Source organism: Orycteropus afer, unplaced genomic scaffold (genome assembly GCF_000298275.1).
Source record: "Orycteropus afer afer isolate SDZICR_OR568_19922 unplaced genomic scaffold, OryAfe1.0 scaffold00058, whole genome shotgun sequence".
Lineage (NCBI taxonomy): Eukaryota > Metazoa > Chordata > Mammalia > Tubulidentata > Orycteropodidae > Orycteropus > Orycteropus afer.
Window position 1 is genome coordinate 943307 of NW_006921645.1, and position 17978 is coordinate 961284.

Here is a 17978-nt window from a genome sequence, read left to right on the forward strand (position 1 = left end):
AAAAAAAAAGAAAGAAAAGAAAACGTATAAAATAACAATAGAAAAAGTAATACTTTGGGGAGAGTCGCCGTTGCGGCTCTGCGGATCTTTCGTTCTTCTTCCTTTTTTTTTTTAATGCAGTTTCCCTTCCGCCACGTGCATACCGCCTTTTGGCCAAGAGTTTAGCCAAGTCCTGGGGGATCCGCCTGGGTGGCCAGAGTCACCACTCGGAGCAGGGCTCTGGAGTGCTGCCTGCGCCGGGACCCAGGATGTATTATTTTGGGTGAAAGAAGGTCCCAGGAGCCCCTCCCGCTGACCGCCAGAGCCGCCTTAGTCTTCAAGTCCTTCTGGAGAAGGGGGCGGTGTGACCCTGGGTTCTGCGCACCTGATGGCTTTATTTAGCATTTGATCTTGGACGTTTTAAGCTCCTTCACCTGTGAGTGTAGCGTCTTGTGGACAGCGAGAGTCCTGGACTGGCAAAATCCTTTTCCGCACTCTTGACACTTGAAGGGCTTCTCTTTGGAGTGAATATATCTGAAGACAGAAACAGACAGAATGTTGATCCTTAAAAATGATGCAACGTTATAAACAGTTGCCCAAGATTGTCTCCCACTGCTATGAGGCCTTCAAAGGAAGGGAGATTGTGGGGTACTGTGAAGCAAGGGCAAAATGGTGTTTGTCGATGGAGTGGAGAGGTGAAGGACAGCTTGGACAATATCTGACCAGTGAATCTTTAAGGCCAAGAAGACTGCCTGCCTTCCTGAGGAGCTGCAGCACCCCCTCTTATAAAGCTTGAATCACTAAAAGTGAGTGTATGTAGTGGGGAAGGGCTAGAATTGGTCAGTTCCTACAGTTGCTGTCCAGGACAGTAGCCACTAACCATGTGTGGTTATTAAAATTTAAATTAATCAAAATTAAAGAAAATTAAAATTCAGAGTCTTAGTCACACCAGCCACATTTCAAGTGTTTACATGTCACACTATCCATCATAGCTCAAACTTCTTTTAGATAGCACTGAGCATAGAGGAAGGGCTCAGGAAACCGCATATTTATGGAATTCATAGATAACTGACCTAGTTTTAGGTCCTACTCATCCCCATATTTCCTCTACCCATGCTCCAAGAACCTATCCTGTTTTCCATCATCATTTTAGAGAAGTCCCCAAAATTCAGGAGGCCTGGACTCAGTAGGTATCTCTTGAGCCTCATCATTACAAGGGAGGGGTGAGGCCAGAGACAAACAGACCCAGCTTTTTCTTGGGCGGTGTGAAGTAGCGCACCTGTGATCCCTTAGGTGGTCTTGCCTCCGGAAGGCTTTGTGGCAGATGTCACAGGTGTAGGGGCGCTCATCAGTGTGTGTCCGCTCATGAATTAGTAGGTTGTAGGACTTGGTGAAGTGGCGGCCACAGAACTTGCAGACGAACTCCTTCTTGGTCTTGGAAGGGAGGCGTCCTCTTGTGGGTTTCTTTTCTGGAGACAGCTTGGTCACATCCAGGAGGGCACCTAGCCCACCCACAGGGGAGCCTGGGCCCTCCCCTCTGCCAAGCTTGGATGGGTCTTCTTGCGTGGCGGCTAAAGCCAGGTTGGCAAAATCAAAACGTGGCTTGGTCTTAAGAGCTGCAGTGCCACTGCCTCCAGTGGTGTTCTCCGGCTTGGGCTGAATGACATGAGGGAACCAGGGAAAAGCAGGCAGCTGGAAGCGTGCATCCACCAGGCTGGATACAGCACCCGGCACTTTGGAGAAAGAGGAACGCGGCAAGTGCATGGCGGGGTAGCCCAGGGTCCACTGGTGCAGGTGCACAGCGTGCAGTGCACTGAAACCATACAGGTTGGGCAGGTGGTCCGAGGGCACTGTGGGCAGGCCGTTCACTGCCTGAAGGAAGGAATAGTTGGTGAGTTGCAGGGACGGGTGGATGGGCACTGGCGCTGGCAAGGTTTTGCTGCCCATTGTGGGGTTTGGAGAGGGTTTTCACAATCTTGATCTGCAAAAAAATAAAAGGAAAAAGGGAGGGAGACAAAAGAGAAGTTCAGCATAGGTACCCTTCCTCCTGAATTCCAGCCCAACCACACCATCCCCTTCATCTAGGGCCAGAATTGTGAGTCTGAGATCCCACCCAAGAAACACTCCTATCCTCAGAGAAGGTGGAGATATAAGATGCAGGGAAGCCTTGTTTTCAGAATTCTCCTTCTGACTCCCTCGTCTGAAGACTCCCTCCAAATGGTGTCTGGCAGAGACAAACTACTACATACAGAAATTGGGAGAAAACTAAATCCCATGCAGTACAACAGCCTTGAAATGAGGGCCTACTATACTGCACAGAACACAAAGGGAGCCACAGGCACCAGAAAACTGATGTGTACAAAGTTACAGCTTCACAGCCTGGGTTGATACAGAAACATGCTCTCCTACAAAGATAAACAGGAACTTGGAAGCACATGTAGACATTCATGTGCAGATCAACAAACACACACTGACAGATAAACACAGATTCACACATTCTGAAGCTGAGTTGATGACAAGGTGAAAAGAAAAGCTAGAAGAACACTGACTACAAAATGCAGGCACCAGCACACTCAAGGGATAACCCACAAAAATGCACACTTCCTGGCTCCTGTGCATTAAGTCCTCCTGGCTGACCTTCGATTTGACTTCCAGAAGCCATGTCATTTTTCTCCTTAAAACTCTCAACTTTGACCTCAAATTTGCTTTTTACCTATTAATGAGCCATGTTCACACCACCCTCTCTGCATTGGCCCGCAGACTGATCCTCTGTCACAGCCCTTGGGGATCGTTTTTCTTCTTATCTAGGCCACCGACACTACATTCATTTACTAACTCACACATCAGCAGCCACATACAAGGGGGCTGCAGGGCTCTCCCAGCTTCATAGCAAAGGACAGTGAGATCTCTGGGCTTTCAGGAACTTTCTGGGTCCATACAGTGAGCCTTCAGCAGGTGGATACACATATGGGCAAGAAGACTGAGGCCAGGTGCTGGTTGCTATGATCTGTGCACCTCCAACTACAGTCAGGGAAATTGAGCAAGGCCAGAGGGAAGGCCATGCTGAAGTAACCAAGAGTCTGGTATCTTCTGGTCTCCTGGGTCAGAGTCTCCAGCCTCTGTGGACTTGCACTACAGAGGCATTTTATCCTGCTCTTCCCAACTCCCTAACTCAGATCTTTCCAGTCCATGAAAAACTATGGAGAAGTGAAAACAAAAGTAGGAAGGGAGCCCTGGGGAGGCACAAAAGCTGAGCTCCCAGCTCAGCTTGAGTCTAGGACCACTCAAGAAGTCCTTGTGAGAATAGGGTCACTGTGACTCTCACCTCCTTTGCCCAATCCTCTGCTCCAGACTCTTCTCTTCCTCTCTTTGCTCCTGTTCTCTTCTGCTGGCCTCTCCTCTAACCAGGAGTAATTTCCTTTCCCTGGGATGTATGGGCCACAACTCTACCCCCCACCCAAATTTATAGCCATACACTCACACCTCCCCAGGCAGTTTCTCCAGTCTAGCTGACCCTCAGCCAAAGCCTGCAAAATCCAGGCCCAGACTCAACTGCCTTTCGCAGCAAGGAGACTCTAAAAGCTGGGCCATAATCAGGGAGGTGCAACTCCAGTTCTTGGGAGGAATTAAAACAATCAAGATCCTGGAAGCTGGCAGGAGGTAGGTCTGCCTGGGCCACTCAGGGAGCAGTAGGCCCTAAGGACAGTGGCTCTGCTGCGGGTAGGGGGTTAAAAAACAAAACAAAACAAAACAAACAACAACAACAACAAAAAAAAATAACACCACCATGAGCCTGCAGAAATATGTCTGTGCAGCTTAATTTATCAATCTGATGAAAATCAAGTCTGACCGCTGCGATTAACTCAGCCTCAGAGCCGGAAGAGGCTCTGTGATGTGCCTTTCAAGCGGGAGCACTGGCCTGGCTGGGACCCTCAGCCTTCGCTACTCTTCGGACCACAGGTTGTCCAGGGACAAACCCAGAGAGCTCTGAGACCAGAGGAAGAAAATACAAATTGAGTCAAAGAGAAAGGTGGGACCGGTTTGGGTGAGAATGAAGAGAAAGAGAGACTCCTCAACTTCAAAGGTGGTCCCGTGCTTAGGCGGAGTGATCGCTCTTTGATTTGCCGTCACCTTTTCTCCTCCAGACCCTGGAGATCAGATCCTTATCTCAGACTCCCCGGGGTCAGCGGGCGCCACCGAGGCCTCCGCTTACTGCTCTCGGTACTCGGCCTAACCAAGGCCAAGAGAGAGGCAGTAGTGGCAGGATTCTAGGCTGCACAACGGGTCGGAGCCCGCTCGGTGCCGGAGTCGGAGAACCAGCCAACTTTGAGTACTTGATTTGGCCTTCCCTTCCCTACCCCCAGGAGAGGAAAAGACGAGAGAGGCCTTGAGCTCCGTGGGTCGGTGGAAAGGCTACAGCAATCTTAGCCTTTGGGAGCCAACCTGTCCGTGCTACGTGCCCGATCTTGTTTTCACCAACACTCCACTTATTTTCCTCAGCTGCGCAGCCAGCTTATTTTCTGCCGCCGTCGGAGACCAGTGCTCCCCAGGCTCTCGCCAACGGCTTTCCCGGGGACGAAATTCGTTCGAAACGTGGCTTTTCAGACTAGTACCCAAAATAGACGGAATCCATGATCCTATTTCAAGAAATCAGCTAAGAGAAAAACACAATCTTACACTCGCCTATCTAACAGGAGAGGGTAGGCGGACGCCCAGCACCACCAACTCCTACTGCTCAGACCCCAGAACCCCAGTTCGAACGCTTTCCATCTTGAAACACTATGTTTGAACACCTCTCCGCAGGGTAGACATCCACTCCTAAAGGTTCCTGGCTTCGGGACTTGGGAGATTTGAATAAATGGTCCCGACTGAGGGCAGCAAACACAATTCGCGCTTCGAAGTTCAGGTCCTTCTGCCTCTCGGACACTTGCTTCCCTCGCGCGGTGGAGCGCCAAACTCTGCTCTGCCGCAAGCCTTATGCCGAGCATTAATGAAGTGTGTAGAGTCTATTAAAGTGGTTTATTCGAGGCTAATTGAGCGTGAGCGAGCTAACTGCTTGCCTTAATGAGGACAGAGGGAGCTTCAGGAGCTTATGCCTGAAGGAATACAGCAGAAGCCCCAAAAAATCGTCCTTCACTTCCAATAGCCAACCTGAGTGGTGACAGCTGTCCAGACTCCTGGTGGGAGCGTTGAGCGGCACCGGATACTTCTGTTGCATTCTCCCAACGAAAGGAATCGAAAGAACCCACAGGCGAGGCCGCTATCCCTTTGCACATAAACTCCCGCTGCTCTCTCAGCGATCTGCTTCCCCAATCTTAATGAAACCACAATTACTTCAAGGAGTCTCTGATACAATATTGGCCCACTATTTGTCCCCAGCCCCTGCCAACCCTGGGAAGTTGTGAACCAGAAACGAACCTTGCACGTGGTTTCTGTTCCCAAGTACCAATGCTCAACTTTAAACCCAGAAATTTACCAAATTACCGCAACAAAGAAGCTCTTGCAGCTGCTTTACACTGCTCACCTCCCTTCTGCTTGAACTGCTGAGAAAGGGCTGGGTCTGGGTTTTAATTTTCATCAGACACATGCTGGGAGAAAATTAGTTCTACAGCCAACTCTTCACCTCTTCCCCTCTTTCCTCTAGCTCCCGCCTTCCTTCCTGAAAGCCAAGTTAGGGAAGCAAAGGAATACTCCAGGACCCAGGTTGGAGATAACCGCGACTCTATAGTCTTCCACTACTATGGAATTCGGATCTCAAATTTGGGAGAAATATTCTCGGCTCCCTCGTGCCTCCCCTCACCCAGGTACTCTCAGGTTTTGAGCTAGGCCTTAAGGACATAACCAATAGTCCTATAGAGAACCTCCCAAAGTCAGGGGTTGAGTTTAAGTCAGTTACCAGGCATGCGGCCCTGCGCTCCCGGGTCGAGTCGGCCTCACACCTGAGCATAAGTCAGCAAGAGACAAATTTGCACGAAAGCGCAACGCAGCTAGGGCATGCACCTGTCCCTGACGCGAATGGCTGCGGCCGGCCGTGGCCATCCACTCTCCCTTCTTCCTCAGCTAAAGCAAGCCAGCCTGAACTAGGGCATGCGTTTCAGGAAAGTTTGTGCCCTCTGAAGTCGTTCAGGTTTCTTAAAGGGGGCCCAGAGGCTGACTACCGAAGTCCGCGGGCACCAGGCCGGGGAATCGTCGGAGCCCGGCGCGGCTTCGGGCAGTAACAGAGGCCCGCACCCGCATTCTCCAGAGGTCAGAGGCCGAGGACACACGCGGGAAGTCCCTGAGCCAGCACTCGCAGCCACCCTGGGCTACAGTAGCTCTCACTTTCCCAATGGTCCTGCAGCCTTCGTTTGGCAAGAGAAGCTTCCTTCTGGGACACTGAGGGAGAGGAGGCACCCCCGCGCGGCGACCCAGGAGTCCTGCCTCTGCTCCCCCCCGTGGAGTCCTGGCTTCCAGGGCTGCAGTTACCTTGTTCCACGACGGTCCGGGGCTGAGCGCGTCTGTTGGGCTCCGACTGCGGGAAACCCGGAAAACCAGAGGCACTGAAGCCCAGAGGTACCCCCAGAGTTCTAGAGTCCTGGTCCTTCTCCGGCCACGGGGACTTGGAGCGCTCGACACGCGGGAGCGCTCCGAAGGATGGCAGCTCTGCGGCAGGGAGTCCTGCCCGCCTGGGGATGGTGAGCCTCACTCGCTGGATCTGAACGAGGAGCGGCTGAGAACTAGCTGGGGAGAGACTGAGCTCCAACTCACTCATCCCTTAGCACCGAGCCGCCTACTTATTTTAATCCACCACCCTCCCTCCCACCCCACCCCCGCCCGCCCCTAGCCTAAGGATTCCTCCCCTCCCTCCCCTGCCCCCCAAACCTCCCTGCGCCTGCGCGCTGAGACACAAAGTTTTGCTGACCGGGGCAGCCGACTTCAGCAGCTTTGCTCTTTTGGTCCCAGCCTCCCCGGACCTCCGTCCACTCTTCTTCAGTCCCTTCTGCGTTGTTAAGGCCCCTGAGGCCACGCGTGCCCCGCTCGAGGAAGCAACATCTTGCAGTTGAGAGCGGGCTGGGAACCCGTGCTCGAGGTCCTATTCCTCTGCGCCTCGAAAGCAATCAAGGCAAGGAGGGAAGTTCTATGTCCGGGAGTCCGCGCCCCACAGCTCGCGCTCCAACGCACTTGGGTCCCTGGAAGAGACACCTCCCCTCCCGGAATCTTTTCGCAAAGGTCGCAGGGAGTGGAGCAGCTCCAGGACGTGCAAGCGTGCTCAGGGCCAGGGCGGTAACTCAGGTAGTTCTAGCTAGTTGCCGGAGTTGAGGAAGGGAGCGGGGGAACAAGATTACTGACCCAAAAGCACCATCTCTGGCTGTCCCCAAACCCTGGGCTTATGGACTTTGGCAGAAAGATCAGAGACAGGGTGAGAGGGAGGAGGCAAAGAATGTTACTTTCCTGAGACTCCAACCCAAGCGAAGTGGCATCTCTATTCATTTATTGATTTGTTTGGGGATGATGGATGGAAAGGGAGGCAAAGACACTAGAGGAAATCTAAAAAGCTGACCAGCTTCTGGACTCCTGAGTCCAAGGAGCTGGTTCAGGTGGAGTTTAGGATCTAAGAGGAATCAAGTTTCTGGCTGCCCCCCAAGATCTGTCTTTTCTGCCTGTCTTATCCAAGAGTCCTAGCATTGCATTCTGTACCTCAAGGACCTGATTTCCAGCTGATCCCAGCTCAGACCCCCTCTCTGGCCTGTCTCTCCTACACAAAGTTCTTGGTTCGGGACAAGAAAAGGCATTTGGTGGGTCCAAATTCACTGAAAGACTTTGTCCCAGAGTTGTTGCTGCATAACCCCTCCAAGCTGGAACCTGGCCCTGTAAGTCTCTAATAAGAGTTTAGCCCACAACTCTGAACTGGATTTGTGTGTGTGTGTGTGTGTGTGTGTGAATGTGGGGGTGGGGGTGCAGTAAACCCTCTTGAGTTGTGGAGATGCTACCCAAAGGCTTAGTCAGAGGAGATACTTGTACCTTCCCCAAGCCTTTCAAATGGATCCTGGTCTTCAGTCCCTCAATGACTTTTTGGCTTGTGTAGGAACAAGGTAGAGGGAGCACAGCCTTCCCCAAGGGACAGCTTTTACCCTGTGCCAAAGGCTAGTGCTGGATTATGAGACTGTGCTGGATTAAGTTTGCCAGTGCAGCTGGATGCCTAGCAGCTGCAGTCAGGGGCTACATCCTTGGCATAGGCAGGGCCGCCTGGGAGCAGAAGGGAGTCAAAATCACTTTCCCTTCCCCAAGTTCCATGGCGGCAAGTTTGAAAACCAGGAGAAGGCATCTCTGGATAATTCCACATAGGGCATTCCTGAATTGTGCTTACTTCCATCAAGGGTGCAGGGGGTTTGTGGGTAGCTGGTTTGTCTCCAGCTATATGAGTAGGCAATGCTTGGGGAGCACTCCATTACCAGCAGTGAAAGTTTTCTAAAAATCTTCTCCTCCATAGGGCCTCTGGTTTTCCAGACAATTTGGCAAATGCCCCTGAGGAAGAGTGACTGGATGCTCAGGGAGGCTGGAGTGTCCTGTGTGGACACACCCTACCTCCTGCTCTAAATGGCTCAACTGGGCTTCCTCCATCATTCTACTTGCCCTTTTCTTCTGAAACAGGGTTTTAGCCACCATGCAGGACTTCCAAAAAGGTCCAAGTATGAGAATTCTTAAAGAGTTCTTGGGAGAATACTCAGGAACCTAAAGATAAGAATATGAATCTGGGTCATTTAATGCCTATTTTTGTCACTGTTTCTCTACCTGATCCTGACTCAGGCCAAATAATGGAATTTAAAGTGTGTGTGGGGACAAGGTTGGGAGGCAAGTTTGATGCTGGCCCTTCATGGTCCAGGGCCTGAGCTTTGCTTCCCAGAGCAATCTGGGGGCCTCAGCCTGAAGCTGATCCTCCAGGCAGGGCAGAGCCGGAGAGTGGTACCAAGCAGGAGAGTGCACATCTCACAACACTGGCAAGCCCTGTCTGTTTCAGATTACTGGCTCCCAGGGCTCCTCCTAGGTCACCACTGTACACAAACCCAGAAAGCCATGATAACGAAATTAGAGATTTGCTAGGAGTTGGGAGTTATCCACTACACTTCGCGTTCCCAAGGGATCTAGCCTGAAACCTTGGCCTCAGTTTCCATGGGAGAGGACAAAGAAAAGCCTGATTCTCTAGGCCAGGTGGGCAGGAAGGAGCCCAGAAACTAAACCTTTCCCCTTCACTTGTGGCTCTGGGGGAAGGGGGTATAGGATCCCCTCTGCAATCAATTTTAGAGAAATTGATCAGACTAAGCAAGGCCTATGTTGCAGCACAGAGGCTGGACTTGGGACTTAGATGGCTTGAGGAGGACAGGACCCAGGACACTTAAGAGCTGGTAAGACACATTTTACCAAAGTTAGATTCGTTTAGGAATGGTGAGAACATCATGTTTCCGATTTTGTAAATGCCTGGGTAGCCAAAACCCAACCAGTGAAGAAAGCAAAATTCCTCTGTCTGAATCCCCAGCCCATTCATTCCTGGGAGCACAGCACACAGTACCTCTACAGCTGCAGTCTCTGCTTTTTGTGCCTGAAGGCTCCAGCCCAAGACCAGAGATCAGGGCGGGAAATCCACCGTTGCCCATTCAGGTTCTCCTGACCCACCCATGGGAGCCAAATGAGTCCCATACTAGTCTGGGAACAGAGCAGTCTTTTAAAAGGGTCCCCACAGTAGAGACCAGGGGTTTCGCTCTGGGTCCTGAGCATTGTCCTACGCTGCACCAGTCCGGGTTTTGTCGGGCAGGGACAAAACCTTGGCTCTCGGATGGCCAAGCGTCCTGGCCATTGACAGCACAGTGCCCAGTCTCAAGCAGTCCCGTGCTACTGCTTTTGCCTGGGCATACTTGGGGTGGTAACCCTGTCCCTCCTGATTTCTGCTCACCAGGAAAGAAAGTATCCCAAACTAGCTTCAGAGTGAAAATTGAGCAGCTTCCAGAAAACTATCCAGAATGTGGCTGATTGCTTTGAGTGAGGTATTTGGGATAAAGAAAGAAAGAAAAAGAAACGCTCCTGCCCATTTCCCAACCAACCAAATATGACCTCATTCTTTTACTTAGAAATGGAATTTACATAGCAAATACTAGTATTTGCTTCTAACGCAAGCTTTCCTGTAACAAATTTGTGGACAACTGGGGGTATGCTCACCAGCCTCCCCTTATGCGTGTACAGAGCTTGCAAATAACTGGGAGATTTAGGTGTCCCTCTTTATTCATTTAGATGATGGATTGTAATGGCTCAATAGTTCCTCTGGAACCATTATGGTCAATCAGGTCAAAAACCAGCTTTGGGAAAAAGTTTTCAAGTATAGAAGGTAGGTAACACGACTTCCACACACACTTGTGCAGATAACACACTCTGATGACGTTAAACTAACCCCAGGATCCTTGGGAGAATAGATGCTAGGTGAATGCAAGAGCCGGTGTTTATTATTATGACAGCGACAGACAAGTTACTCCTATCAAAACTGAAAGGGAAAGTGAACTGTTTTTCCAGGCAGTTCCCATTTCGTAAGTTCTTTATGAGCACATAAGTATCTTGTAACTATTTGTCATCTTAATAAATGTAACAACACATACATGCATAGATCTACCTATGGTTTGTAAGAATATTTATAAAGCATGAAAACACACGTGGAACTGCCTCGACTCTGGTCATACTATCATTGCTAAAATGGAATTAAGATAGTGGCTTATATTGTGAGGATCAAATATAAAATGAATGTAAAAGTCGTGGTGGTTTTACATTTTCCAAAAAAAAAAACAAAAAACCAGAAGTTGTTAGAATTATTTTCGACATGTAACAGATGTTATGTTCTGAAGTTACTAGATTTTACTTTTGTTGTTGTTGTTATGTGCCGTCGAGTCAAACCCGACTCATAGCGACCCCTCTTTGGGTTTCTGAGGCAGTGTCACTACGGAAGTAGGATTGCCCAACCTTCCTTTCGAGGAGTGGCTGGTGGGTTTGAACCGCCAGCCATCTGGTTAGCAGGCAAGTGTCTTAGCCACTATGCTACCAGAGCTCCCAGATTTTACTTTTACTCAAGTTAAATATAAATGTATCAGCAACGACACAGTGTTAAATAAAACTGAAGATAATGAAGAAAATATTTTAATTGAATTATGGATAGTTAGGGTGAAATTCTGCGGATAAAATCACTTTACCACACCCGCGGCGTTACTTCCCTGACGGCTGCAACGGCGGCAGTCGGCGCTGGAGGAATAAGCGTTCGCGGTAATTAAACATTTCCAGACACTGGAGGGTTATTATCTGTATAGCAATTTCTGGAGCGGGAACTCAGAGCTAGAGTTGCTGCGATGTTTTAATCTGAGAGATTCGGGGACACAATCCTAAAGAAAACGCGCCACCTGCTGGTTAGCAAGTGACATCTCCTGGTGCCCCTTCCTCAAAAAGTTTGAAACGCACGTATCCCTATTTTTTTTAATCTGCCTGAGTGCCCCCTTCGTCTTCTTTTCTGTTACAAAATTTGCCTTTACTCATTAAAATTAGGCTTTATTTTTTTCTTCCAAAGAGCAAAAAGAATTCCTTCTCGGAACAGTGTTTCTGTTACTCTGTTCCAAGATGAACAATGTTACTCTCAAATTTTTTTTCCCAAAAAATAATCCAAAACCGTTGGGAAACTACCTACTACCATTAGTTTCAGACCCAGGGGGAAAATGTGAGCAAAGATCTACTGTGAAACTTTTCTACATTTTCTCAACTGAGTTATATTTCCTTAATCTCATGCCCAAGGAACAAGGTAGTGAGAAGGAATGGGTTCTTCAGTAGACTCTCTCCCTGCCCCCATTCACTCACAGGTCAGGTAGGTACCTGACGCACTATTCAGGCCATTGACTTTCTAGATCTAATAGGGATGGAGAGTGGAAGTCTACTCCTATGAGTCAGTTTCCCTGATAACTCTTGATTCTTCTAGCCCTTCCTTCCTCACAAGCCATTAGATTCCAGGTTCTTTGCAGTGCCCTTTCCTTTTCTCCCCAGGGAATATCTTAGGCAGACCTTCTTTCTTCCTGGTTATAAAACAGTCTTATCCAATTCTCCAGATAAAGAGTTGGAAGAGAGAAATCCTAAAAAAAAAAAAAAAAAAAAAAAAAACCTAGTAACATGCTCTTTGTTCTGTCCTTTGCCTATAGAAATAAAATAGGTCAGAGATACTCAATAGCCTCGGTTTGCTGCTATCCCATGCTTTTACCCATCTTCCTCTCAACACTTGTTCAAGGCACACTGGGAAATTAAGAGCTGAAAGTACACATTTTCTAATAAAGAGGGCTAAGATTGCCATAAGCCTCACTGTGCAGACCAAATTCTTGGATGAAGTGTCATTTTGTCATCCTGAGGCCCTCTAAGACAGATTGTTAGCTTTTACACCACTTCTTGGAGCAAAATGTTGGGAACATACACAGAGAAAATAAGCTGGGGACCAAGGGAAAGACAGAATCCTTGCCCCTGGTCCAGGCTGTTAGCAGAAGGCTGCACTGTCTGGCTACCCATCACTCTTTGTTCCAGTAAGAGATAGGGTCTCCCAATTCCTCATGTGAAACATGCAATGAGGAAAGGTAATGGAACTGACATAGACATTCCACGGAACTACTAAGAGCACCATCCCTTCCTAAGTTGTGTCATATTTCCCTAAGTTGTGTCAACTTACATAAATCCACAAATAATATTACTAATTCAATGGGAGGGAACCAGGTACTCCTGCCTTTTCAGTGTTTATGGCAAGAAGACTCCTGATTTCAAACTGTCAGATTGAAATTGTTCTGGGTTCCCAAAGTAATAACCCATGTGGGAGAGAATCTGTTGCTCCTGGAAAACTGGAACGCATCCTGAGGCACTAACACAGGGTGTTCCTCTACCAGGTGTCACTGACTGAAACCAATGCACTGGCTTTGGGGAGGGATATGGTGGTTGGGCAATGGAATGAGGGATTGACATTGAGAATATTTCAAAGAAGAAAGCAAATCCAGGGTGACCAGCAAGCTGAGAGAGGGACAACCTTTCTGTCAGAAGACCTCTTTTTTTTTCCTCTTATTTCTATGAAGTTAAGGAGATCTTCTTGTGTAGTGGATAAGGCATTTGGCTGCTAACCAGAAGGTTGGTGGTTCAAACCCACCAGGTGCTTTGTGGGAGGAAGATGAGCCAATCTCTGTCTGTAAAGATTTACAGCCTTGGAGGCCCAATGGGGGTCTCTATGAGTTGGAACTGACTCGATGGCAGTAGGTTTGGCTTTTTTGGTTTTCTATGAAGTTAGACTCAGAAAGAGAAGTAGTATTTGTGGATCTGAGTCACAATGTAGTAGAATATCTGCACAGAGCAGGAAACCACAGACTCTTAGTTTAGCCAACCACAAGAGGCAGGCACCCTTCCTCCATGATCTAAGCTAGAAGCTGATGCAGACACTCAGAATGCTGGCTCCCACCATAGCTCCTTTTTCCATGTGACCCCAGGCAAATAAATCTGTCCACCATGCCTGTTTCCCTATATGAGGAATTTTTCTCTGAAAATAAAAGCATTTGCTGTACCCTTTTAGCAAATACAAAAAAGAAAAAATTACGTTAACATGATTTTTCATTTCAGAATGACTAATGAATGGCGTCTTACAGAATATTTAGTATTTGTTTGCATATCACATCTTCATAATAAGAAAACGGGAAAAAAACTTTAAAGTATTATGAACAATTTCTGGAATTGTGGCTTAGTTTGCCAAAAATTCAGTCTGTAACAAAGCTTTTAGGAGATTTATCTTAAGAGGGTAAGCTATGTTTTGTGGTGGAGCTGATTCTTTGTTAAAATTCTGAGAAAAATGTAAGCTTGATGTAAAAGGCCACTAGGCCCATAAGGGATGGTGGAAACAAAGCTTGGTTCTCAATTTCTAGGGCTCCACAGAGGCAGCAAAATGACTGATTGGAGTGCCACAGCAAGATGTCTCACACAGGACGTTTTACTCTTAACCAACCTGGAAGAATATGAACAGGGAAACCTGCTAAAACATCCCCTAGCTCAGCTCAAGTGCTCAAGCGCTCAAGGGCTCAAGGGCTCAAGGGCAAGTTCACTCCCCTGCCTCAGCTGTCAGGTAGCTAATTCCCACTGGGACTGTAGCTGATAGATAACATGTTAAAGGGTTAATAAATATGCTTTTCAAAAGTCCTTTGCCACAGAATCATTCTGAGAGATTGCCAAAATACAGATTCCTAGACTCCATCATCAGCATTTCTGATTTAGGAGTCCTGCAGTGGGCCCTAGGGTCTGCATTATGAAAAAGCTCCACAGATTATTCTGATGCTTTTGATGATTTTCAGAGCACCTGTATGTGGAAAAAAAAAAAAAAGGTAAAATGTGATTCTGTCCAATGTTTCCTGGGTCTTGCTAAGGAGAATTCTGAGAATTGAAAACTATCCAAATTCAAAGAAATGGACCTTCGTTAGTAGATTATATACACATGAGTGGTTTTCTTCTTGTAAATATAATTTTCATTTTCTGAGTGGAGAGGGCAGTAGTGATTCAGTTGTACAATTCTAATCTGCCATGTGGAAGATCTAGTTTTGCTCTTTAACCAATGCACCTCATGCATAGGTACCACCTATCTGTCGTTGGGGGTTTGTGTGTTGCCATGATGCTGAACAGGTTTTGACAGAGCTTTTAGACTAAGGTGGACTAGCAAGAAAGGCCAGACAATCTATTCATGAAAAATCAGCTACAGGAAACCCTCACAGCAGTCCTGTGTTCAACTGATCAAGGGAATGGTACAAAACTAGTGTTTTTGTTCCTCCTGCATGAGGACTCCTTGAGTCAGGGCCTGACTTGACAACAGCTGGCAACTATAACAAGGAGTCCTGGCAGTGCAATGGTTAAGTGCTCATCTGCTAACTAAAAAGTGGGAAGTTTGAATCCACCAAGTGCTCCACAAGAGAAAGATGTGGCAGTCTACTTCTGTAAAGTTTATAGTCCTGGAAACCATTTGAGGCAGTTCTGCTCTGTCTGATAGGGTCACTATGAATCAGAATCAACATGAAAGCCAGAGATTTAGCTTTTTGCAACAATTATAATATCAGAGAAGGGGGCCAGACTTGATATTCATCAAAAGGCTTCTCAGATCCTAAACTTTGGGACTCCGCTACCTACTAGTGGAATGCTGAGGTATATGGGGGTGACTTGCTTGGGCTTTCTTCTAGTCACATTGTGCTGCTTACATACAGGATTTTTCTGAATGAGTAAATCAGCCTGGGTCTTAGACAAATATTCACTTCAGTCCACAGAGGAAAAAGTCATTTATGTAGGAGAATTTCTTACAGAATAAAAGACAGTGAGGGGAAAATCAGTGAGCAAACCAGGCCTCCAAATATAGGACATGCCAAAAATTCAAGGGGCATTCAAAAGAAGGTATGGAATGAGGGAGATTATTGTTGATATCAGATAGATATTGGCTGAAAGCAAAGCAAAAAAAAAAAAAAAGCCAGAAGGATGTTAACCTGTGTTTTACTGACTATGCAAAGGCATTCAACTGTGTGGATCATAGCAAACTAATGGATAACATTGTGAAGAATGGGAATTCCAGAACACTTAATTTTGTTCATGAGGAACTTGTCCATAAGATATATTGCCTTGGACAAATCTGCTGCAAAAGACCTTTTTAAAGTCTTAAGGAGAAAAGATGTCACTTTGAAGACTAAGGTACATCTGAATCAAGCTATGGTATTTTAAAAGTCCTTCATGAATGTGAGAGCTGGACAAAGAATAAGGAAGTCTGAAGAACTGATGCATTTGAATTACAGTGTTGGGGAAAAATATTGAATGTAGCATAGACTGCCAGAAGAACGAACAAATCTGTCTTGGAGGAAGTACAGCTGGAATCCTCCTTAGAAGTGAGAATAGCCAGACATTCTCTCACCTACTTTGGCCATGTTATCAGGAAGGACCAGTCCTGGAGAAGGATATCATGCTTGGTAGAGCAGAGGATCAGCGAAAAAGGGAAGACCCTTAATAAGATGGACTGACACAGTGGCTGTGACAATAGGCTCAAGCGTGGCAAGGATTGTGAGGATGGCACAGGACCAGGCAGTGTTTCATTCTGTTTGTACATAGGATCACGATGAGTTGGAACTGACTAATGGTATCTAACAATAATAATCAAAGATAGGTCAACTAGAAACAATGTTGTTGTTGTTATGTGCTGTGGAGTCAGACCCAACTCATAGTGACCCCTTCTTGGGTTTCCCAGGCAGTGTCACTATGGAAGTAGATTGCCCAACCTTCCTTACAATGAGTGGCTGGTGGGTTTGAACTGCCAGCTTTCTGGTTAGCAGTCAAATGCTTTAGGCATTACACAATCAGAGCTGAGAAAAGAAGGGATTAGCTTCAGTGCTCAGAAGCTGATCACACTTCTGGTATATGGAGGAAGAAACTTCTAATGTCACCTCGTATAATTTTTTTTTCTTTATTTCTCCAAGTCACGTTGGTTCTATCAGTGTTATTAGAAGCTGCAAGGTGAAGGAAGGTGCTCGGGGCTACCTGCAGTCCTTGGTTTTTCCATTCTCAGCTGCGCGTTCCAGATTTTGCCCTAGGTATAGGATTGAGAGTTATTCTCCACCAGAAGCAGCAAGACAGCTGAATGAAAACACTAGGAGGGGTTGCTATGAGTCGGGGCCGACTCGACGGCACATAACAACAACAACCTTGTTACCATTGTGTTACTACTTACTTTGGGTCAGGACATTTGCCACTAGCTGATAGGGATTATTTATTTATTTATTTTTGTTTCTAAAAGTGCTTTCCTTTTATCTGGAAAGTACTTTCCTTTTTCTTTTTTCTTGGCAACTCTGACTTTACATTTTAAAAGTAATGCTAAAGTCGAGTAGCGAGTAGCAACTACCGAGCAGTGACTGGGATCTTAAAAACTAGCAAGCTGCCTTCTAGATGCGACAATGGTTCTCTCATCATCCAGAGGAAAGAAGAAAGAAGAAAACCAAAATTCATGGAAACAATTAGTCCTAGCAACTGGTACACCATCCCATCTGCAGCCTATACAACTATGAGACCAGAAGAACTTGATGGTGCCTGGCTATCACTGTCATCCACTTGGAGGGGGATCTATGTAGGAGATCCTTGATAGAGAGGGAGAACAATGTGGAACAAAACTCAAAATCATTTCAAAAAAAAAGAGGGAGGGGGACCAGATTTGCTGGTCTGATAGAGCCTGTTGGAACCACTGAGACTATCGCCCCTAGCTGCCCTTCAGGTCTGGAATTGAACCCACACCTGTGGTTTCCAGCCATACAAAATACAGGCATATGAGTTGAACATTTACCTGAGGTAGATACACTCCTCAGAGAGAACAATCATGGGAGAAAGAAGGGCTGCTTATGCACAGGGAGACAGCTCAGGGAACAGTAGTCCATGGAGGGATGGACACGGGGAAGAGGTAACTATGAGGAGGAAGTAGGAGGGGAGCTATTACATTGTGGTAAACTGTGGTCCATGTCATGAGACAAAGTGTATGTGAACAGCTGTATGGAAAGTGAATTTGTTCTTTAAATCTTCACCCAAAACACAATTAAAAAAAAAAAAAGTAATGCTAAATATTTTATATGAGCAATATCAATTTCGAAAACCTATCATATGTCTATATGAAGTAATGCACATGTATTTTTTAAAAGCATTTATAATTGCTTCTTTAAATTATTTGTATATGGGACCCCTAGTTTGACTGAAAGGACCCATAACTGCAATCATAAGCACATCTGGCTGATTTCAGAAAATACCAAATCAGGTCGATTTAGCAAACACAGTTCTGTTGTGTAGTGCCTCGAGAAGGAGGCATCACTTCTGTTACACCTATTTTATTAACAAAGAAGTGAGGTCCAGGGGCTCTACTATGGCTTGTCCAATTTTCATGAGCCTTGGAATTGGAATTAAGCCTTGGAGTTCATTAGATGGGCCCG

The 17978-nt window shown here is 46.9% G+C and overlaps 1 protein-coding gene across 1 annotated transcript; it reads right to left on the reverse strand.

Moving 5' to 3' along the window:
- Nucleotides 1-377: 377 nt before the first annotated feature.
- On the reverse strand, nucleotides 378-1926 carry OSR1 (odd-skipped related transcription factor 1). The gene is made up of 2 exons (XM_007939247.2): nucleotides 1259-1926; nucleotides 378-513 (listed from the first exon to the last, which is right to left on the reverse strand). The coding sequence occupies exons 1-2, from the start codon at nucleotides 1924-1926 to the stop codon at nucleotides 378-380; spliced, it is 804 nt and encodes a 267-aa protein (XP_007937438.1).
- Between the last annotated feature and the right edge of the window lie 16052 nt (nucleotides 1927-17978).